This window comes from Tupaia chinensis, unplaced genomic scaffold, assembly GCF_000334495.1.
Source record: "Tupaia chinensis unplaced genomic scaffold, TupChi_1.0 Scaffold000270_2, whole genome shotgun sequence".
In the NCBI taxonomy this organism is placed as follows: Eukaryota; Metazoa; Chordata; class Mammalia; order Scandentia; family Tupaiidae; genus Tupaia; species Tupaia belangeri.
Window position 1 is genome coordinate 5,068,166 of NW_006159751.1, and position 24,843 is coordinate 5,093,008.

Here is a 24,843-nt window from a genome sequence, read left to right on the forward strand (position 1 = left end):
CTGCTGGAAATATTCTTCTTTAGGTTTGCAGCAGAGCTGATAAAATCCACTGCAGATGGGTCATCTTTATTCCATATGAACTCAGCTCCATCACTTTTTTCTGCTAAATGAACTCTTGAAGTCTCAGTGCTCTTTGCAAATAGGCTTGCTTAGCTCTTTACATCCAGAACCTGCTGACCTTTTAGACCAAACTGGGGTTTTGTTGATAGGAGGCATTGGTTTCTTTGCCTTTACTTTGTACTTCAACCCAGTGGAACTGGAGGTTTCTTTTCCTCCATAGTTTGTCCATTGTCATTAGATACCTGATAGCATCTTTAAGAAACCTTGATAAAAATGTTTTATGGGATCATATCCAGTTGATTTAGTCCATTCCTTAGTGAAAATACATTTAATGTCACTGTATTCATTAGATGCTCTGGCTCTGGCTTTGGCTTCTATTGGTTCCCAGGTCACTTCAGGTTCAGCTCTGTCAGGAGATACTTCTTGGTCAACATCTTCTTCCCCAAACAACTGGTTGAACAAATACTTTGCTTAAACAATGCAATGGATAGGTTCTGAAGGTGTATTATGGATTGTACAGCCAGGGAAAGTTCTCTGGGGTGGCTTAGGATGACATTTATAGCACTTGTTAAACCCTTTTTGACAGTAGTTACTTGACCAAGATAGCCAGAAGTCCCTCTCAGTAAGGGGGACATGAGCTGCCAAGCACATTCTGTTAACATGGTTTTGAGCAGCTCTGTTTTTTAAAACATTAATAACCAATATAAACTGTTGAAAAAATTCCACATTATAGTCAGGGCTCATGATACTGCCATGGTAAGCTTTCAGGTAAGCTTTCATATTAGCTTTCAGGTAAAACTGTAGTACACTTTATTTGGCAACCTGTGCCTTTGATCTTCAAACATATTTCTTTAGTGGGGGAAAACCCCCAAAACTGCCTATTGAGGTTGCTGATGTTAATAGTATCCAGATCAATCTGCCAAAGCATAGTCACATTTGGATTTGTAGTATAGAATTGGATGTGAAGATTAAAACAGGTGTATGTGGGTGAACACACACATATATAGGTTCTTGAGGAGCTCACAGCCTATGCTACCCATGTCTACTACCAGCACTCCATCCCCGGCCACAACCTCAAGCTCCCAAGGGCAGGCCCTGCCACAGTGCTATTGTGGGAAGACCACCTGTTTTATACTTTTAACCTTCTTTTGTATTGTTTGGATATCTTCTGGTGCTACAATGTAATGTCTCTATCGCTCTCTGCATTTATTCCTGTGGTTACTCTAAGGATTATAACATATATCCAGTATTTTGTCCAGATCTTATAATGGTCATCAGTGGGAGACTTGGTCTGTAGATATGAGCTTATAGTGATGTACTGAAAACTGTATGATTATTTCTATCTTTTTCTCTGTAAAATAGAGTTACAAATATCTAACATGCACAGGGTAGTAAAAGGAATAAAAATACTCTTAAAACATCTAGTTAGGGCGGCCAGCAGGTAGCATGGTGGTTAAGGTGCTGGACTTCCACATGGCTAACTGTGGTGTGAGTCCCAGAGTTGAGGCTTACTTTCTCACTTTCTTTCTCTCTCTCTTCTGATGAATTCAAATAATAATGATGATGATGATGATGGTGAATAATACATAATTAATTCTTTAAAACAAAGTCTAGTTAGGATAAGGCATACTGGAGTCACTCAAATTTGGTTACAGTTATCAGTTTATCTCCACAGTCCCTGATGTAATTTAAACTTTTGATATTTCTTGTTTGTTGTAACATAGTAGTTTTGTAACTGATTTCCTTGTTATTTAGGTTCACCCGATTTAAAATTTCTTCTACACTATTGTTAGTGTTTTTTTTTTTTTCAATTTCTTTGTTTATTTTTTGCCAGGGGGGTTTGTGTGCTCATGAGCAAGAGAGGAAGAGAAAGAAAGAATCCCCCAATGAGGTGTGAGGTATGAGGTGTGATCACATCACAATCATCCTTCATTTCTCCACCCTGTTAAGATTTGGGCACAGACATATACCCAGCATCTTTTTCAAACCACTGAACCTGGGATTTTAACTGTAGTTGGCCATGTGGGATCTGGATCCCAATGCATGGTGCTTAACCACTGCTTGGTGGGGCCCATTTTAATATTATCTTTGTTGATTGATCCACACTGCCTATAGATCAAATCTAGACTCTTTAACTAGAATTAGTAGTTTTTATGGTTAATGATATAAAACATTTTATTGTCAGGCTTTAAAAAAATAGTTGTGACCTCATGCTTAAGTAAACAAAGTAAAAAGTGAATTTGTAAATATGTATTAAGTTGGATAGCAGGAGGATTGATTAAAATTAAGCATCCATAAATAATTCATGTTGTGGTATACTTTGTCTTACTGTTTCTAAGGTGGTGCTGTCCAGTATGATAGTTACTACCCATATAATTTGCATTGAAAATAAATCAGATTTGGGGCTGGCAGGTGTTAATGGTGGTGAAGGGTGCTGGACTCCCCATGGCTAACCACTATTCGAGTCCTAGAACTCGTGGCTTGCTTTCTCACTTTCTGTCTCTCTCTCTCTATCACTCTGTCCCTCTGTCCTTCTATGGTCAAATTAAAATAAATAAATAAATAAATATTTTAAAAATGATTCTTAAAAAAGGAAATCAGATTTGAAAGACATTTCTTTGGTTGCTGTAGCCACATTTGAAATACTTAATGGCCATTATTGTGGACACTACAGAAAATGTTTCCATTATCACAGAAAGTTCTATTGTACAGGACTTGTCTAGAACAGGATTTAATAAACTTATTATGTAAAAGATCAACATTACATTTTTTAGAGTACATGGTCTCTGCTGTAGCTGTTCAGCTTGCTGTTATAGGGCAAAATAGGCATAGACAACAAATAAATGAATAGATTGCCTATATTTATAAAAAGATTTGGCCTGTCAGCTGTACTTTCTAATCATTGGTCTAGACATTGGGGTAAATTCTTGACACCTTGTTTAAAATAGTACAGTGATAAATTGAGCCCCTCCTGAGGGAATGAGGTGATTTAAAATAATTTCATAGGAAAAAATAGTAACTAGAGATTTTAGAATAGTTAAGAGAAAGCTTAAGGAATAATGAGAACTCTCTTCAAATAATTGTTAGCTATTGTGTGAAAAAGGAATTAGACTTCTTCTATGTGATTATAGAAGAAAGAACAATGACCATTTAATGAAAATTATAAGGAAGCATATTTGTTAGTGCAACAAAGGTTGATAGAATAGTGATTATTTACTTTTTGGGAGGTTGGAGTGATTTTAAACCTTAAGATAAGGTTTAAGTTCAATGACTTGTATGATTTTTTTTTTTTTTTAAAGAAAATGCTCTAATTTTGTTCCAGGGCTCTTTCCATTGAATCCTCTATCATCCTATTTGGTTTCTGAATTTACTTAACAAAGACTTGTCTTTTAAAATAACTTTGGTAAAGGAGAAACTCATAATTCTTTCCACAGTTCTATTTAGATAGTTAATTATTTTGAATATATCTGTGGCTTAGCGGTCATGATTTGTTGTTGTTTTTAAACAGGCAGAAAATCAAAAGCTTTTAGATGAAAAGAAACAGTTTGAGAAGATTGCTGAAGAATTAAAGGAAACAGAACAAGAACTAACTGGTCTTCTGCAAACCAGAGAGGTTTGTTTAGGACAAATTTTTGTTTCAAATATTTAGTTAATAGAATATAGATGTACAAAATAGATTATGGTATAGCTATTTGTGAAAGATTTCTTGACAGAATTTTCAAAAATTATGTGTTCCTGGGAATCAGCAGTTAGCATAATGGCTATGTCACTGGACTCCCACGTAGTTGACCGCGGTTCGTGTCCCGGACCCGGTGGCTTAAAACTCACGCCGGGTGCGTGTGCGTGCATGCCCAAGATCCCGAGAGGAGAATGGAGGAGAAGGGATTGCGGCGTGACCATCCCCCCTGGGGGTGATTTCTCGCTTTCTGTCTCTATGTCTCTGTCTGTCTGGCGAGCGCACGCGCCCTACAGTGAAAATCTCTCCAAAAAAAAAAAAATTATGTGTTCCTGTTAAATTTAATGTGCTAATGATTGATTTAAACCACATCTAAAGAACCCTCATAATGTGGGAGTAACAGGTCAACATTTAAGAAATCAGTATTATTCATAATGCTGTGGTTTATAAGAATTACATTTTTTTTTTTTTTGCCATAGAGTACTGTGCTCACCAGAGAGATACAGATAATGAGAGGGAAAGTGAAAAATCATCTCCCACAGGGCATGGCCACGCTGCAGTCTCTGGACTATCTCCTCTTGGGATTTTGGGCATGCATGCACACATCCCTGGTGTGATTTTCAAACTGCCAGGTCCAGGACTTGAACTGTGGTCAGCCATGTGGGAGTCCAACGCCTTAGCTACCATGCTCCCTACTGGTCCCAGGAACTAGATTTCTTGATGTCTTGAGTATTTCTTTCTTTTTTTCTTTTTTTTAAAAAGAATTATTTATTTATTTTTTATTTATTCATTTATTTTAATTTTTTTTTTTGGAGAGGTTTTTTCGCCATAGGGCGCGTGCGCTCGCCAGACAGACAGAGAGAGACATAGAGACAGAAAGTGAGAAATCACCCTCCAGGGGGGATGGTCACGCCGCAATCCCTTCTCCTCCATTCTCCTCTCGGGATCTTGGGCACGCACGCACACGCGCCCGGCGTGAGATCTAAGCCACCGGGTCCGAGATGCGAACCGCGGTCGACTACGTGGGAGTCCAGCGACATAGCCACTACACTAACTGCTGGTTCCCTCATTTATTTTAATTTTACAAGAGAGAGAGACAGAGAGAGAGAGAAAGCCACCAGGTCTGGGACTTGAACCATGGTTGGCCATGTGGGAGTGTTCAATGCCTTAACTACCACACCACCTGCTGACCCTGATATCTTGAGTATTTCTTAATTGGTATATTTAAAATTTAACCTTTAGTTAGGTTCTCAGATATGTTTTATTATAACTATGTTATAGTATTGTTTTAGAATTTTTCTTTCAATGTTTCTAATCCATAACAGTATTACAGTATGCTTTTTATAGTAAGAACAGCTTAATTTTTAAGGTACTATCTGATTTTATTAAATAATATATTTCTCTTTAATAACATAACATTTTTATTTAAATCAATTACTTGGTGGAATAAAACTAATATTTACGACCCATTCCCAGTGCTGGTACTCATCAGGCTGAGGCCATGTGTGGGCACTGGGTTGGAGTCCTAGTCCATCCTCAAATCTGGGGTGTAGTCACATGTGCCTGTAATCCCTCCTGCTTGGGAGGCTGAGGCAAGAGGATTATAACACAGGGAGCCCTTTTTAAAAAACACCACACACACACTCATACCCAAATGCGTGTGTCTCAATTTTTTAATAGGTAACTATAATTTTACTGGTTGAGCTTTCGAATATCGAAATAGAACTTCTTATATTGTATTTGTCATGGCTCATTACTTTAAAATTATAATAATTATTACATTAAATCTACTTAGGTTTAAACTATTTGACATAACCTTCCAATTTTTTGCCAGATATATGGCTTGATTGCATAGATTTGACCATTATCTTTTAAATGAGAAATTTGGAAAAACACTTGTTATAGTTATACATGTTTATTTTGCAGAAAGAAGTATATGATTTGGGAATACAGTTAACTGCCATTACAATAAGTGAACAGCATTATTCAAAACAAGTTGAAGATTTGAAAATTGAGCTTGAAAATGAGAAGTATGTTTTTCATCTACCTGTAAAAAGCTTATGTATTCAGTTCCTAAGCTTTCTGATAATAAATAGTAAATTATGTTCAATATGAATTTGAATGAATTTAAAATTGCATCTTATTACAAATTAAAGATGAAAATAATCAATTGCATTGTTAAGGAAAGTATACATTACTGACAAAAAGAAAATATCATAAATTTGAGAACTGGGACCAGCAGTTAGCATAATGGCTATGTTGCTGGACTGCCATGTAGTCGACCACGGTTCGAGTCCTGGACCCAGTGACTTAAACTCACTCCGGGCACATGTGTGTATGTGCCCAAGATCCTGAGAGAAGAATGGAGGAGAAGGGATTGCAGCGTGGAGAACGGATTTCTCGCTTTCTGTCCTTCTGTCTCTCTCTGTCTTTCTGGCGGGTGCACATGCCCTATAGCAAAAACTTCTCAAAAAAAAAAAAATTGAGAACTGCCAAGGAAGATCAATTTTCCTTGGAGGTATTTAGTTTCCCACAAAAAAATAATTTGTAATTCTAACTAGTTATTTTGTTTTTCTAAATTATTCCATAGGTTTGTGTTGATAACATGTCAAAATACAGATTTATTTCTTATATTATCCAAATAAAATGTTTAATTGAATGACTTCACCTTCTCAGTAAGTTTAATATGTAGAGAAAGTAGGGAAATAATTACTGCATTCTTACTCAGAAGTAAATTCAAGTAGCCAGTCTAGTAGTAACATGATTTTTCCCTTTTGGTTGGTTCTTGGCTCTAGATAAAAATAGGTAGTAAACAGCATGCTCTGCAGCATCTTTTCCCTTCTCTTCCTTGCTTCTAGTATACTTTCAACAATAGTTTTTTAGGGACCCTGGATAAAATTCATCTACTAACTAGTGACTTTTTTAATAAATTGACTAGTTAGTCATTTATCATGTAGTATATAGTTATGTTATCCTTGGTATAGTAACTTTTTCAACCTTTCATTCTTGGTGAAAAAACTATCTTTTCTTTGTTGAATTTCAGTATCATTAAGTAGGAAGAGATGAGGTGTTCCTAAAATCACTCTATAGAGTGATTAAGATTTCATTTAAAATTAATCTGATTGCAATCAATAACCACAATCTTTTTTTTTTTTTGCTATAGGGTGCGTGCGCTTGCCAGAGACAGAGGGACAGAAAGCGAGAAATCACCCCCCAGGGGGGATGGCCATGCTGCAATCCTTTCTCCTCCATTCTCCTTTTGGGATCCTGGGCATGCACGCACACGCGCCCGGCGTGAGTTTAAGCCACTGGGTCCAGGACTTGAACTGTGGTCGACTAAATGGGAGTTCAGTGACATAGCCATTACTCTAACCGCTGGTCCCCACAATAATCTTTTTCATTGTAGAACATATGAGACCTTCTAATACAGTTAAGGTGTTATGTACAGAAATTAAATCTAGTTTTATTTATTTAATGAAAATATTTTAATTAAAAATAGTTTATGCCTCATATACTACTTAAACTATCAGAAGTTTAAAATAATTTAAAAAATTTAGCTAGAGGGTGTACACACATGCAGGAGAGAGAGAGCAAGAGAGAGAGAGACACTGAGAAAGCATTTCTCCCCCTGCAGTGGGGAATGGTCATTCCACAGTTCCTTCTACATTTCTCCCTCCTTTTGGGATTTTGGGCATACATACACATGTCTAGCATTTTCCTCCAGATGCTGGGTCCAGGACTTGAACGACAGAGATGGCCATGTGAGATCCAGCCACCTTAACCACCACGCCATGGATCAGCCCCAGCTTAAAACAATTTCTGAGATAGTCTGTAGAGAGAAAAAAATTATGTGAAGAAAATAATGTACCTTCAAAATTTGTGGAAAAGTATGCGGGGCATCTCATGGGGAGCATGTGTGTGTGGAAAATAGGCAAGGAAATATATATAGTATGACATTTCTAAAGCTTAACAGAAAAATTTCAAACATGTGCAAGGTAGAGGAAATAATGTAATGAACCAGTGTGATTCTATCATTCAGATTCAGGAATTAACTAATGGTCAATCTTGTTTCAGTTATACCCCACCAGCCCTTCTTCTCTTTCTCTTAAGATTGTTTTGAACTAAATTCCCTATCATATTTCATATGTAAATATTTTGGTATGATTTTTTTTCCTTTAAAATAGGCTTAAAAATAATGAAATAGCTGCAAGCTGCAACAAGTTTTCACTGGAGAACAAAGAACTAGCACAAAAAATAAGTGATACAGCCTTAGAGCTCAAGAAGCAGCAAGAAGATATAACCGTGAGTTGATTAAGTATTGATAACTAAGTTCTTTTGCCTATAAAATTAAGGGGTCACAACAGACAATATCTAAAGATCTTTTTGAATTTAAGTCTGTCTTAAAGCTGATACTTTGTTTTAGAAATATATTGACTAGAATTATACGCTACTTTTACATAAATCTAATTTTAAGCATTAAAACTTTTGTAAAGTATAGTCACTATGTATATATTTTTTTAGAGAGATTTTTGCTATAGGGCGTGTGCACTTGCCAGAGAGACAAAGAGAGACAAAGAGACAGAAAGCAAGAAATCACCCTCCAGAGGGGTAACTACACCACAATCCCTTCTCCTCCATTTTCCTTGGGCATGCATGCACATCACTGGCAGGAATTTTAAGCTGCTGAATCTGGGACTTTAACCATGGTTGACTATGTAAAAGTCTAGTGACATAACCACTATGCCATCTGTTGGTCTTGTCACCACATTATTAAGTCATAGAAGACTCTGAAGTATACAGTGACAAATAAAATATCACCCTTTCTCCTTAAGAGCTTATGACGTAATAGATAAATAGTAAATGTTCAAATAACGTAAAATAGTATATATCATATGTGTCTTTAGTGAAACAAGTGGTATCAGATTTCATAGGATCACTTCTGCCTTGGTGGAAGAGGTTTCAGAGTGAATAGAGCATTAATTTTGGCCCTAAAAGATGAATCAGAAGTTCAGTAGGTAATGATGAATGAAAAGCATTCCTTGAAGCCACAATATGAACAAAGGATACACACAAGGCTCAAAGTTTCGCTGGGGAAGAACAAATAAGACTTTATTCTTTTTTTAGGTTTTTGGTTATTAAGAAACTTTTTTTTTTGGAGAGGTTTTTGCTTATAAGGCGTGTGTGCTCACCAGACAGAGAGAGACAGAGAGACAGAAAGTGAGAAATCACCCCCGAGGGGGGATGGCCACGCTGCAATCCTTTCTCCTCCATTCTCCTCTTGAGATCTTGGGCATGCATGCACACACACCTGGCGTGAGTTTCAAGTCACCAGGTCTGGGACGCAAACTGTGGTCTACTACATGGGAGTCCAGCGACATAGCCATTAAGCTAACTGCTGGTCCCCAAGAAACTTTTTTTTTTTTTTTAATAGAGATTTTTGCTATAGGCCATATGCGTTCACCAGAGAGAGAGCGAGAGAGACAGACAGAATGTGAGAAATCATCCCTCAGGGTGGATGACAACGCTGCAATCTCTTCTCCTGTATTCTCCTCTTAGAATTTTGGGCATGCATGCTCACGTACCCAGCATGAATTTTAAGCCACTGGATCTGGGACTCGAACTGTGGTCAGCTGCGTGGGAGTCTAGCTATGTAACCATTACACCATCTGCTGGTCCTAAGAATTATTTAATTTTTATTATTATCATTCATTTTCAGTTTTCTGTAGGGCATGTGCACTTACCAGAGGGAGGAGACAGAGAGAGAGAGCTCAAAAGTGAGAAAGCAAACCTCCAGGTCTGGGAATTGAACCACAATTGCCCATGTGGGAGTCTAGCACCTTAACCACCACACCACCTGGTGGCCCATTTTTTTTTTAGGTTTTTGCTACAGGACATATGTACTTGCTGGAGAAGAGAATGAGAGAGGGAAAGTGAGAAATCACCCCTCTTCCCCTCAGAGGAGAAGGCCACACTGCAATCCCTTCTCCATTCTCCTCTTGGGATTTTTGGGCATGCATGTACATTTGCCTGATGTGATTTTCAAGCCACCAGCTCCAGAACTCGAGCCAAGCATGACCATGTGGGAGTCCAGGGCCTTGACTATCATGCCACCTACTGACCCTCAGGACTTGTTTTGTTAGCTCTTGTATATTTTTAGGAGAGTAGTACAAATAAGGCTAGAAAAGTAATGTGGAACTAAGCAAGTTAAATAGCCCATTCTCCTGCTTTATAAATTTTATGCTGATAGATAAAAGTGTTAAATATTAATTTCACTTTTATTTTTGTTGAAACAAAATAATATAAACAACATTGGTTTTTTTTTTTTAGAATAGCAAAAAGCAAGAAGAAAGAATGTTGAAACAAATAGAAAATCTGGAAGATACAGAAACACAATTAAGGCAAGACTAATGAGTTGGCATTTAAAAAAATGGCATTTTTAAAATTTTAGTATTCCTTTTCTATGAACTTGTTATAGTTAATTCAGAGTAAGTTTATGTCAAATATTGTATGAAGTGAAAAAACTAGACTTAAATTACTGTTTTGGAATCCTGCTTAAAGATAAAATAGCAATAATGTCTCTTTTATACTTACTATTGAAATAGTGAAATCAGACAAATTAATATTAAAGCAGCATACATTTTCTAATTCTTTAATATTTACCTAGGAAAATACACTAATCATACAGTATAAAATTTAGAGGAGAAATTAAAATTTTTTTTTCTAATCCCAACAATTATTACAGTATTGTTATAATGATACCCATCTGTATCTTAAGGAATATATTTGGTTCTTGCTTGTAATCATTGATTTTTTTCTTTTTACGTGACTCTTTTAATTTAATATTATTTTAAGCATCTTCCATGTTTCTAGGTATTTTCACAATGATCTGTTTTAATGACTGTATACCAATACACCAAGTGGATATAATATTTTTTAATTTTAACCATTTGATTTAAATGTCCTCATAGTCAAATGGTTTCCAATTGGTTGTATTACTTATAAACCATGCAGTGTAACCACCATTGTATGAAAAATCTGATTGCAAAATATTTTAATTGTTATTAGATATTATCATTAATTTACTGGTAATTTAAAACACAAAATAACTTTTTCTAAAAAAAGAATGATTTTAATTTAACTTTATTACTTTATTTATTTTATTCATTTATATTTGACCAGAGAGAGACAGATTGAGAGAGTGAGAGAGAGTGAGAAAGCAAGCCCTCAGGTCTAGGACTTGAACTGTGGTCAGTTACAGGGAGTCCAGCAACTTCAACCATCACCCCACCTGTTGGCCACCAAAATAAATCTTTATTCTCATGATTTGTCATTTATATTTTTTGGCTAAGTTTTGGAATATTTCATGTTTTTTCTATTAGAATTTCTTCTTTTTTAAATGGTTATTTAGGGAACCAGCAGTTAGCGTAATGGCTATGTCGCTGGACTCCCACGTAGTTGACCGCGGTTTGCGTCCTGAACCCGGTGGCTTAAAACCCACGCCGGGCACGTGTGTGTGCGTGCCCAGGATCCCAAGAGGAGAATGGAGGAGAAGGGATTGCGGCGTGGCCATCTCCCCTGGGGGGTGATTTCTCGCTTTCTGTTTCTCTGTCTGTCTCTGTCTGACTGGCGAGCGCATGCGCCCTATAGTGAAAAACCCCTTAAAAAAAAAAAAAAGGTTATTTAAACCAGCTGTCCATTGTAGTCTTTATTGTTTCTTTATTGATTTGTTTAAGCTTTTTAAAAATATTAATTTTTTATCTGTTTTATCTATAGCACACATTACCCTTAACCTGTTTTCCTTTAACTTTGGGAAATTTTCGTTATATGGAAGTTTTTACAATTGGTATTAAATTTGATTGTCTTTTGGGATTTTTATCATTGCTTTTACACTTCTGAACACAGCTATACATATATGACATGGTGCTTGATATGCAGTCTGTCTTTCTTTCTTTCTTTTTTTTTTTTTGAAGAGGTTTTTATGTGTGTGCTTGCCTGAAAGATAGAGAGAAACAGACAGAAAGTGAGAAATCACCCCCCAGGGAATGGCTATGCTGCAATCCCTTCTCCTCTTGGGATCTTGGACATGCATGCACTTGAGCTGGCATGCGTTTAAGCCACGGGGTCCAAGACTTGAACCATAGTCGACTACATGAGAGTCCAGTGACATAGCCATTACGCCAAATCCAGGTCTCCTATCTTTCTTTTTTTAGAGGTTTTTGTCTTAGGGCATGTGCGCTTATCAGAGAGAAAGAGAGGGAGGGGAGGGGAGGGGAAGGGAGGAGAAGAGAGGAGAGGAGAGAGGAGAGGAGAGGAGACCATGAGAAGGAAAGTAAGAAATCATCCTCCATGACGGATAGCCACGCCACAGTCCCTTCTCCTAAATTCTCCTCCTGGTATCATGGCACACATGCACACGTGCCCAGTGTGAGTTTCAGTTCACTGGGTCTAGGACCCAAACTGCTGTCGACCAGGTGGGAGTCCAGTAACATAACCACTGTGTCATCTGCTGGCTCCGATATGTAGTGTTTCTTTGTTCATTATTTTCTAAAGAACCCATTTTCATGTATTGTTTCCTTTCAATCCATTAGTAGCTTAGATGTTTTCCAAATGTTTGCTGGCTTTTGTTTGTATTTATATTCTTAGTATTCACTTTGGGTCTTATATTTGGTTAACGAATGTGGTCTTTAAAACTTCCTCTTATTTTAAATTTGAGATCTTCTTTAGACCTAATATACTTCTTTGAAAGGATTGTTTGAGGATTATATGAATTAATGTTACTAAAAAACTAAGTGCAGTTCCTGGTGCTTAATAGTTATTAGCTGTTAATATTTCCCAGATTTGGAAAATCATCTTTTATTATGACTCTAATAATGGCTTTTGTCCTTTTTTGTTCAGTTTTCTTCTTCTGAAGTAGCTATTATTTGTGGATTAGATCTCTATGATTAAGCTGTATAGTTTGCTAATAAAATGTAGAGACACATTTTAAGGAGAGGCTACTTTTTATTTAAGAGAAGTCAGATAATTTTGATAATGTCTTTTGCATGTTTACCTGCTGTATAGACTTACAGTACTCTATAAATTACTTAAGAACAGTAAGAATATAGATTTTAAAGAGTAAACATCCTAGATTTAGTTTTCACAAAACTAGTTACTCTGTATAGTTAAATACTATTCCTTGCTTATAAGCTACACTCAGCAACATATGAAGTGGTAAGAAGGGAGAATACAGTGAGAAAACAGCTTCAAGTATCCATCTGAGAAAAAAATTGCCATTATGTTTACATAAAACAGATAGGTTTTTAATTAAAGTATTTTTATAGGATAATATACGCATATGGTACAAAATTCATAGGGACAAAGGAGCACATGGGGAAAGAAAAGTACGACCGTTTCTGCTGTTCATTTTCCCTCCCTAGAGATATCATAGTTTCTTGTATATATTTCTAGAGATATTCTATATATATATATGCAGTATATTGGTATATAAATATTTTAGTTATGTAGTTTTTTATTAAAATCATGTGTATTTATATTCCTAACTTATTTGTGTGAAATTATGAATATATATTATACTAATGACTAGTTTATGAGGAAGAAAACATTAAAAGGAAGTCTTAAGAAATGTGTTTTTTCTAGTTTTTAAAATTTTTGTTTTTAATAGAGAAATCACTATAAGGATCCAAATAATTAATTTCAAAATATGTAAATTAATTTAAATCTAGGAGTGGAAGTATGCCTATTGATATTAATGTATGAAAAATTACCAAAGAAAATAGAAAAATAACTGAACAACAACATAAAATAAAAAGTCAGCAATTCAGAAATCTCATAAAGGAAATAAAATGAAGTTATCATTTTTAATGTAATATCACTCTTCCATTTCTGTTTAGGAATGAACTAGAATCTGTGAGAGAAGAACTAAAAAAGAAAGCAGATGAAGTTAAATGTAAATTGGACAAAAGTGAAGAAAGTGTATGTTGTATTTAATAATAAATTATATCAAAATTTCAAATCATAAAAGCAACAACATGTATCTAGGAAAAATAAAGTGTACTATTGGATCATCAGAAAGTCAAGATGCATTTTTGCATAGAAAAATACTTCATGACTTCTGCTGACCTAATCTTATATAAGTAACTAGTGATCAAAGGACTCTTATAGCCCATCAACCTTAAAAATACAGGCAAAGTTATATTATTTTGCTTACATGATCTATATCTAAAAAAATAATGATCCGATTTTAAATTTCTTTTAATAAATGCTCCATATTTAATGTTGATTTGTATTTTTAGGTAAATAAAGACTCATGCTTTAGTAATATAGAATACATTGTACTGGTATCGAATTGTAACTTTATATTGCACTTTGGTGAATGTGATTTCAACGAATTGAGATAGAAAGTAAGTTTTTAGGGAAAAATGTCACAAAAGTGGAATAGTACATAGTATGTGGCATAACTGTAGTATATTATATACATAATGGGAGAAAGTTTTGCTAAAATAGATCAAACTAGATTCTGAAATCTTGGGTTGTATTCTCTCATTTAGTTGATAAATACTATCAACAGTCTGTGATGTGCCAGGTGCTGTTCTGGGTGCTAAGTTTGGATTTCATTTGTTTTGGTGGACAGTAATAATTTAAAATTTTTGTTGGGAAGGTGGGACTTTTTTGCTATTTGAAAAAGGAATGGGGAGATATGAAAGATGCTGCTCTAAACAAAATGGACTCTGGTCTAGTTCAGTTCATTTACTTATTCCTGGCTCAATCACTGGGGATAGGAGACAGAGTAATCTGGCTAGGCCTGAGCTGTCTGTCCCATTTCTGGAGACAGAGATAGCCCAAATCAGACTACGTGAACTGAACAGGATTACTGTAACATTTATAGTAAAGGAGTTCTTGCAGGAAAGAGCACTGGCCAGATGTAGGTCCTCTATATGGATGCCATTGGAATTCATAGACAAGACATCTAATGTAAATTTGAGTCAGGGCAGGTTTCCTGGAAGAAGTGACATTCAGTTTGAAACCATAGGTTGGTAGGAAGGCATAGGATTGGACACAAATACAGCAAGGAGAAGAATATTCCAAGTTAAAATGCACTTATATATGGGAAGGCCTGTAAGTATGAGAGGGCATGGTATATTTAAGCAACTATAAGAATTTAAATCATGACGGAAGGTTATGGAGTTTCATATAGTGGCAGTAATGAAGGGAGTGGGGCAAAGATGAAGGTGGGAAGAGATGTGTGGAGAGATGAGGGTGAAGAAAGATGAGGGTGGACCATTTAAGGTCACATAAGCTGTAAATAGGCATTTGACACAAATGAGTTCTGACCTGAGGATTGTCATAATTATATTTATACTTTAGAAAAATAAAATACTATTGAAATAGTATAAGGATGGGATGAGCTAATTTTAAGAGAGATTTTTGCTCTAGGGTGTATGTACTCACTGGAAAGACAGAAAGAGATACAGAGACAGAAATTAAGAAATCATCCCCTGGGGGGATGGCCATGCCTCAGTTCCTTCTCTTCCATTCTCCTTTCATGATTTTGGGCATGCTGCACATGTGTTCAGCATGAGTTTTAAGCTACTAGGTCCTGGACTCAAACCATGGTCAACTACATGGGAGTCTAGTGATGTAACCATTAGGTCATCTGCTGGTCCTAGGATTAGCTAGCATTTTTAAGAACTTTTAATAGGCCAATAATATTGTAGTTCTTATCTGTGTTTGCTTTCTTAGCTGGATGTCATTGTAGTTCTAATTTTATGAATTAGGAAATCAGACCTCCAAAGGGTGAAAAATTTGAAAAGATTTATATAAATAAGTAGTAGAAGAACTGGTCTTCTACATTCTTTAGACTATATTTTTCTCCCTGAATAGCCACTTTTTAATTTTTAGTTCATATTTTTAAATTTCCATTAATTCTTAAAACATGAATTTAATTTACTAAATACTTGGTATATAATTCACTGATTTGAAAATTCACATCAGAGGCCATTTCAAAGCTTTAAGCACATTGTTTCTGATGGGAAAAAGTGAGTTTGATGTAAAATTGAAGTTTTCCATCAATAATTTATTTTAAGAAAGAGTACAACAGAGAGAGAGAGAGAGAGAGACTCCCCAGTGGGATGTTGTCATATGGTCACAATCCCTATTCCCTATTTTGAGCACTCAAGCACACGTGCCTGGAGTGTTTTACAATGCAGTGTGGCTGGAATTGTGGTTGGCTTTGTGAAATCCAATTCCCCACACACAGGGCTCAACCACTGTGCTATGGAGCTGGTTCTCTATTAATCATTTAAAACAAATTATTTTACCAATGTAGAAAATATTGGGACCAGCAGGTGGCGTAATATTTATGTTGTTGGGCTCCCACGTAGTCGACCACAGTTTGAGTCCCAGACCCAGCAGCTTAAAAGTCACACCAGGCACATGTGCATGTGTGCCCAAAATCCCAAGAGGAAAATGGAAAAGGGATTGTGGTGCACCCATCTCTCCTGGGGGGTGGTTTCTCGCTTTCTGTCTCTTTGATGAGCATACATGCCCTATAGCAAAAATCTCTGTTAAAAAAAAAAGAAAATGTAAATGATGAGTTAGAAAGAAGAAAATACCTGATAAATTATTAACATACTCCAGCTTTAATTTATATATTGAAACAGTTTCCAAGTTGAAAATATTTGGAATACCTGTGTATTCAAGTAGAAGTTGCAGATATTTCTGTTTTTTGCTTAACATAGAATATCATCATTCCCCCTCTCAATCTATGTTACTTCACACACTATTTATTTATTTTTGGAGAGGTTTTTTGCTATAGGGCGTGCGTGCGCTTGCCAGACAGAGAGAGACAGAGAGACAGAAAGCCATAACTACCCCCCCGGGGGGGATGGCCACGCCGCAATCCCTTCTCCTCCATTCTCCTCTTGGGATCTTGGGCACACACGCACATGTGCCCAGCATGAGTTTAAGCCACTGGGTCCAGGACTCGAACCATAGTCGACTATATGGAAGTCCAGCGACATAGCCATTACTCTAACTGCTGGTCCCACTTCACACATTTTAAATTTTATATTTATTTTACCTATCTGAGCCTCACTTTTCTTATCTCTAAAATGGAAATACTTATCTTTTTAAAAAATCTCATTGGGTTATTATAAAGTTCAGATTAACAAATGTTTGTTAAAGATATATTTGAGAGATTATAAACATTTATATTCAAGATAATTTTAAAAAATCCAGATAAACTGGGATAGATGATAAACTATTGCAAAGTGATTTTGGATTAAGATAAAAATGATGAACCTTGACCTAAAAGAAATCAGCAAAAAAATTAATTTAATTGACAAGATTGTTATGGTGTACAAAGTAATGTTTTGATAATGTATGTATATATATATAGATCATGAAATGATTAAAGCAAGCTAGTTAACATCCCTTATCTGACATACAGTATTACTTCTTTTTTAAAAAAAGGATGTCGAAATAAACTAGAAGAGCTGATGACTATATTTGTACAAATATAAGGCTAAATTTTATCATTCTACTTCTAAAAGATACAAAATAGAAATTTTGTTAATACTTTTAATCTGATATCAAATTATTTTAGGTTCGAAGCATTGAATGTGAAGTTTTAAAAAAAGATAAACAAATGAAGATGTTAGAAAACAAGGTATTCTCAAATTTCAAAAAAATGTTTGGGAATCTAGGTTTTGTAACAGTATATGTGTGATTGGACCCTGCAGGGCCAGCCTTTACACTGTTTTGTAGAAAGAAATCTTAGTTCTCCTTTCAAGGTGTTGAGAAATAATATGGAATTTTTATTGTAGGTGTTCTTGGAAGAGGCTGAGGATTCACTTTTTTTTTTTTTTGTAGTGTTTCAAAGAGAAAAGATTTATAACTTCTCTGTTCTCTGGGAATTTGGGGCACATGTGAACATGTTCCTGGCTTGTTTTTCAAGCCACTGGGTCTGCAACTTGAACCCCGCAGTTGGCCATGGGAAATCTTAGTTCTCCTTTCAAAATGTTGAGAAATAATATGGAATTTTTATTGTAGGTGTTCTTGGAAGAGGCTGAGGATTCACTTTTTTTTTTTTTTGTAGTGTTTCAAAGAGAAAAGATTTATAACTTCTCTGTTCTCTGGGAATTTGGGGCACATGTGAACATGTTCCTGGCTTGTTTTTCAAGCCACTGGGTCTGCAACTTGAACCCCGCAGTTGGCCATGGGGGCTCCAGCTGCCTTAGCTACCACACTACTGGTTAACCTTTACACTTATGAGTATTTTATGTACTGTAGAGATATTTAAAGTGGTGAGAAACTTTTATAAATATTGTCTCATGTCTCTTTTTTTCCTGGGTAGATTTAGCAGATAACCTTTAGACAAATGCTGACTTTGATGCTAACTAGAAACCTACTATTATCACTTTAAAATAATAATTTGAAATAAGCAGATTCTTTGCTTCCTAGCCATTTACTTAAAAATTATTTTTATCAGGAAGATGCTTCTGAAGCTCTGAGTATCTTTACTGCCAAATATGAAAGTTTTTGTATTTTTTTAATAAATAAAAATTGTATCCAAAAATATATTAATCTGCTAATATGTTTATACTAGTCAAATTGGTGTGAAACCTAATTAAATATTTCTTACTTTTCTTTCTTAGTTTTCATTTGAGTTTTCTGAAAGAGACCTTTTCTAGGCATGGGGAACATACAAAAATTTAGATTAAATAAATCACTTATAAAAAGCAGTGCCATAGTTATTCAGTTTGAGAATATTAACTGACTGTAACTGCATATGAGTTCCTGCAAGAATAATACTTATGAGATTATGTTATGCTAATGAGGAAGATTAAAATTTTTTTCCATTGATGTTTCTTTCTACTTTGATAGAAACTAGAGTAATTTATCTAGAGATATCTAGTGTTTTAGGACCCCTAAGAGGTCTGTGCTGCTTTTATAGTATTGCAAGTATTTCTTGGACACTTAATCTTATTCCGTGTCTGTCCACTGGTGAAATAGTCCCACAAAGCAATATTTTAAAAAAAGTGAGATACACTGAGTAAAAGAGATCTCAAAACTAGAAATGGAGAATAATGGGAAAGGGAAAAGATAAATTATAGTTATTCTTATCTGTGGCTGCTGCTTTTCATAGTCTAAATAATATGATTCAGCCTTCTATATAAGTTGGTTAAAAGATACATTTTCTTGTAATTAAAATAGCTGAACCTATATATTCTTTTTTTTTTCTTTTTTTTTTGGAGAGGTTTTTGCTATAGGGCGTGTGCGCGCGCCAGACAGAGACAGACAGAAGGCAAGAAATCACCCCTCAGGGGGGATGGCCACACTGTAATCCCTTCTCCTCCATTCTCCTCTTGGGATCTTGGGCACGCACGCACACGCGCCCAGCGTGAGTTTAAGCCACTGGGTCCGGGACTCGAACCGTAGTCAACTATGTGGGAGTCCAGCGACATAGCCATTATGCTAACTGCTGGTCCCAGAACTTATATATTTTTCAAGTAGATTAAGAATGTTAAGAATTTTAAATTTGTAATGATATAATCTTTATTAAATTTAATTTTTTAACAGTATTTATATTAATGGAATTATTTAACATGATTTTTGAAGTCACAGTGAATGTTACTTTATGGAGTATTTTTATTAGCATAAAATTGTTTTGACTAGAATATTAAGTTTAATATTAATAACTAAGTAATTATAATTTCTCATAATTTTTAGTGTAATAATTTAAAGAAACAAGTTGAAAATAAAGGCAAGTGTATTGAAGAAAAAGCAGGAGGTATGCACTATTAAAAATTATTCTCAAAAATCAAACTGATATTTTCACTATGGTTTTAGATAATGCTTTATTTCTGTGTAATTAAGTCTAAATCAGTGGCAATATTAGTTTGAATCATTTTAGTTCTAAAGATAATTCTTTATTTTTAACTTTTAACAGAATAAGACCTTGAAGAAAAAAGGTACAGCAGAAAGCAAGCAACTGAATGTTTATGAAATAAAGGTATATGACATCTTTATTTTTGTGTTTTAGATACTAATAAATAGATGAGAATTTAGAAATTTTGTAACATTTGTTGTACTATAATATTGGGTTGTCAGAAAAGTCATGATGTATTTTTTCTATGTAAAAATGTATCATGACTTTTTCCGCAATCCAATGCTTTGAAAGATCCTTCTAAAGTATTTCTAAATTAACATGTAATGCAATGTTTTGTGGATATGGAATGTAATTTTTCAGTACAAGATTACAGTGTGTAACAATTAAATTAGGATAATTGGCATACTCATCATCTCAGGGGGGATGGTCACATCACAATCCCTTCTCCTCCATTCTCCTCTCAGGATCTTGGGAACGCACGCACATGCGTGCCAGAGGACACATGTGCTTGCCCAAAGAAAGAGAGATGGAGAGAAAGAGAAAGCACCCACCAGTGAGGCAGGGTCACAAGAAGCATAGTCATAGCACAATCACTTTTCTCCATTTCTCCACCACATTAATGGATTTTGGGCATGCATATACAAATTACTCAGTGTGTTTTTCAAGTTGCTCGGGCTGAAATTTGAACTGTAGTCATCCATGTAGGATCTGGCTTCCTATTTGTAGGCTTAACCATTGTGCTATAGGGCAGCTTTTCCCCCGCCCTATATATATATATTTTTTTAATTGCCAGAGGACACATACACTTGTCACAGGTTGAGACAGAGGGAGAGGAGAAAAAGTACCCTTCGATCAGTTGTGGTCATGGCTCAGTCTTTTTTTTTTCCATCCTGCCAGGACTTTGGGTCCCACACACATGTACCCGGTGTGTTTCTCAATCTGCCAGAGCTGGGATTCAAACCATGATCAGCCATGTGGGATTTGAATTCCTGTGCACAGCACTTACATGTTGTGCTATGGGATACTTCCAGAAATTATGTGTATCTTGATTGGTGTTGCCATTCCATGGTTCTAAAAACATTTGTCAAAGCCTATCAAACTTTACACTTAAAATCATACATTTTATTGCATGTAAATTACTGATGTTCCCTGGTTTATGATTTTATCTGAGTTTATCAGGATATAACCCTTGTAAATTGAGTTTATGTATGTCTCAGTAAAGTTGAACTTATTGATGAAAGCTCTTGAGCCTAGAGTTCCCTTTGTGGAAAGGCTGTTAATTTCTGAAATAGTTTAATCAGTGGTTTCAGTAATATTTAATTGTCTTCTTTCTTTAATTTTAGTAAATAATATTTTCCTGGATTTTGCCCAGTTCTTACATATTTTCTATAGCTTCGAAAGTGTCAGTAGCGGAACCAGCATTTAGCGTTAATGGCTATGTCGCTGAACTCCCATGTAGTTGACCACAGTTCGAGTCCTGGACCGGTGGCTTAAACTCACGCTGGGCGGGTGTGTGTGCGTTCCCAAGATCCCGAGAGGAGAATGGAGGAGAAAGGATTGCCATCCCCCCTGGGGAGTGATTTCTCGCTCTCTGTCTCTCTGTCTCTCTCTGTCTTTCTGGCGAGTGCACGCGCCCTGTAGCAAAAACCTCTCCAAAAACAAAAACAAAGTGTCAGTAGCATCTGTAGTAGCATCCTCTTTTTAATCCTGGTATTGGTTATTGTGTCATCTTGTGTGTGTGTGTGTGTATATATATGTATATATGTGTGTGTGTGTGTGTGTGTGTGTGTATATATATATATATATATATATATATATATATACTTAAATCTGTGTCACCAGATTTTGTCAATTTTGGAAGTTTAAAGAAATGTAACTTTTCACTTTATCTCTGTTGATTGGTTTTGTTTCATGAATTTCTGTTTCTTATTATTTTCTTCCGCCTTTATTACTATTTTTACTTAGTTCATTTGAGATGGATTCTGAGATTATTAATTTTAAGTCTTACTGAGGCATGTTTTTTAAGGCTATAAATTTCCCTTTAAGCATTGCTGTAGCTGTATCCTATAGGTTTTGGTAAATAGAAAATTAGTACTGTTTAGTTCAGTATCTCCTATATTTCTTATGTTCTAAACTCAAGAGAATACATTATGGTTTTGTTGCTGATTTCTAGCATAAATTGCATTATGCTTAAAAAGCACACTCTGGTATGACTTCAGTACTTTGAAATTTATTGATGGATAGCCTAATATAATATGGGTCACTTTTTTTTTTAAATTTTTTTAAGGTTTTTGCCATAGGATGCATGTGATTGTTGGAGAGAGACACAGGTGGGGACATAGTGAGAAATCACTCCCTGGGGGGGATGGTCATACTGCAATCTTTTCTCCTCTTGAGATTTTGGGCATGCATGCACATGCATCTGGTGTAGTTTTTCAAGCAGCCAGGTCAAGGATTTGAATTATGATTGGCCACGAGGGAAACCAGGACCATGATCACCATGCCACCCGCTGGCCCCTAGGGTCACTTTTTTTTTTTTAAGAGGTTTTTGCTATAGGGCATGTACGCTCGCCAGACAGACAGAGAAAGACAGACAGAAAGCGAGAAATCACCCCCCCAGGGGGGATGGCCATGCCGCAATCCCTTCTCCTCCATTCTCCTCTCGGGGTCTTGGGCACGCATGCACATGTGCCCGGTGTGAGTTTTAAGCCACCGGGTCTGGGACACAAACCGCGGTCGACTACTTGGGAGTCCAGCGACATAGCCATTACACTAACTGCTGGTCCCCCTAGGGTCACTTTTTATAAACATGTTTTATGTATCTGAAATTAACGCAGATTCTGGGTGAAAGTATTCCATTTCATCAGGGTTATTAGTCATATTCTTTACATTTATGTGTCTTTTTTTATTTCATATCTTTACTTTTTTCTTTGTGTGTTTTATTAATTACTTGACTGAAATAGATGTATCTAAAAATCTCACATGATTGTGGATTTCTGTTAATATATTTGTAGTTCTGTCAACTGTATTTTAAGGCCTTATTTTTAGGTGTATGTTATTTGTAATATATGCACCTTTTTATTATGTAAGGTGGGACTTTTTAATGTATACTTAAGGTATATACTTTTATGTGCTTATATATAATAATTTTTTTTAGTTTTTTATTTCTTGGAATAGATAGAGACAAACATCCTTACCAGGATTTTGCCACATTTTGATTCTTTTCCTGAGTCTCCCAGCTAACTGGAATCATTGGTGCATCTAGCATGTTTAGGTCAACCTGGAATCCAAACCCATGGCCTCCCGTATGGCTTCAGAATTGCTCAGTGGTGCCTTACCACTTGCACTACCACAGTTGGGCCTTTAACAGATATTTTTATTAAACCAAAGATATCTTAGTTGTCTCTAGTAGTGCTTTTTGCCTAAGAATACAGTTTTTATGTTATTGTTAAAATTATACCAGTTTTCTTCTGTTCATTGATTGCATGACATAGTTTTCAAATTTGTTTATTTTTTCTGTATCTTTATGTTTTAGATGTCTTTTATAAATGGCATATAGCTCTTGGAGTTTACACTTCAATATAATCTGACCATTTGTTGTCTTTTTAATTTATTTTATGAAGTTTTTTTATTGGTATATTTGGCTTTAAAATATATGATCTCCTTTGTATATCTCACTTATATGCTATTATATTGTTATCTTTTTTCATATTTCTTAATGAGTTTGTTTTGTATGGACTTTGTGTTTTCCAGAAAAAAGAGGAAAATAGAATAATCTGGGGAGAGTCAGTAATTATTGAGAATTTTTTGAATTGAAAGATATGAGTTCAGATATAGGAAGAGAGGTTTAGCTTAAGCAGGAAAAATGAAAAGAAATCCACATCTATACTTAGTATAGTAAAATTACAGAATATTGGACATATTGGTATTAAAAGTAGATATAGAGGGGCCAGCAAGTGGCGCATTGGTTAAGGTGCTGGACTCTCATATGGCTGACCATGATTCGAGTCCTGGACCTGGTAGCTTGCTTTCTCACTTTGCCTTTCTCTCTGTGTCTCTTTCTGGTCAAATTTAAAATAATAATAATAATAATAAAATAAAGAATTATTTTAGAAAAGTAGCTAGAATGGAATGAAATATCACCAATGAGAGAATGACAAGAGTCTAACCATGGTCATCTCAATAAACAAAAATGGATATCAGAAAAGAGTGGGAAAATATTCTCCTATACTGAGAATAACTGTCAACTTTGTATTGTGTCCACAACATACCTATCTTTTTTTTTTTTTTTGAGAGTTTTTTGCCATAGGGCGCATGCGCTCTCCAGTCAGACAGAGACAGACAGAGAGACAGAAAGCGAGAAATCACCCCCCAGGGGGGATGGTCACGCCGCAGTCCCTTCTTCTCCATTCTCCTCTCGGGATCTTGGGCACGCACACACACACGTGCCCGGTGTGAGTTTCAAGCCACCGGGTCTGGGACGTGAACCACAGTCAACTACATGGGAGTCCAGCGACATAGCCATTACGCTAACTGCTGGTCCCAACATATCTATCTTTTAAGAAAGTTGGAGAAGTATAATTTTTTTAGGTTCAAAAATGAGAGAAACATACTTTTCAAGAGTGCTCAAACTCTTTGACAAAAAGTACAGTATATATTACCATAAAATTCAAAAGATTGAGGTCATACAGAATATGTCCTCATTTTTATTTTTTCCCTTATAAACTATAGGATGTGTGTGCTTGCCAGAGAGAGACAGGCAGGGTTTTGGGGAAGAGTGAGAAATCACACAGAGGGGATGGCCATACTATAGTTCCTTTGTCATTCTCCTCTTGGGATTTTGGGTGTGCACACACATGTGCTTGGTGTGATTTTTATGCTACAAAGTTGACCCTGTGGAATTCAGCAGCCTTAACTTCCACACCACCTGCTGACCTTTTTTTTTTTCTTTTTAATTTGCCATAGTGCACGTACACTTGGTGGAGCAAGAGAAGCACAGAGAAGGAGAAAGTGATAGAGCACTCATGGGGATGGTCACGCCATGAATCCTTCTTCATTCTCATTTTGGGATTTTGGACATGCACACATACATATGCCCAGTGTTTTTTTTCAAGCCACTGGGTTCCAGGACTTGATCTATGCAATTTTTATTAGGGATCCAGCTGCCCTAACCACCATGCCGCCAGGTAGCCCACTTACCAGTTCTATTAATCAAGAA

The 24,843-nt window shown here is 35.8% G+C and overlaps 1 protein-coding gene and 1 pseudogene across 1 annotated transcript in view; one reads left to right on the plus strand and one right to left on the minus strand.

Annotated features, from left to right (window-relative positions):
- The window catches only part of LOC102469286 (SUMO-activating enzyme subunit 2-like), a 5,697-nt pseudogene extending 3,254 nt beyond the window's left edge, over positions 1-2,443 (minus strand).
- Positions 1-24,843, plus strand: part of SYCP1 (synaptonemal complex protein 1) — a 127,434-nt gene that overhangs the window by 60,353 nt on the left and 42,238 nt on the right. Inside the window, exons 17-24 of the mRNA XM_027772295.1 lie at positions 3,569-3,673; positions 5,663-5,766; positions 7,921-8,038; positions 10,064-10,134; positions 13,627-13,708; positions 17,340-17,402; positions 19,466-19,519; positions 19,686-19,748. Coding sequence (XP_027628096.1) covers positions 3,569-3,673; positions 5,663-5,766; positions 7,921-8,038; positions 10,064-10,134; positions 13,627-13,708; positions 17,340-17,402; positions 19,466-19,519; positions 19,686-19,748 — 660 coding nt within the window. The remainder of the gene's footprint in view (positions 1-3,568; positions 3,674-5,662; positions 5,767-7,920; positions 8,039-10,063; positions 10,135-13,626; positions 13,709-17,339; positions 17,403-19,465; positions 19,520-19,685; positions 19,749-24,843) is intronic.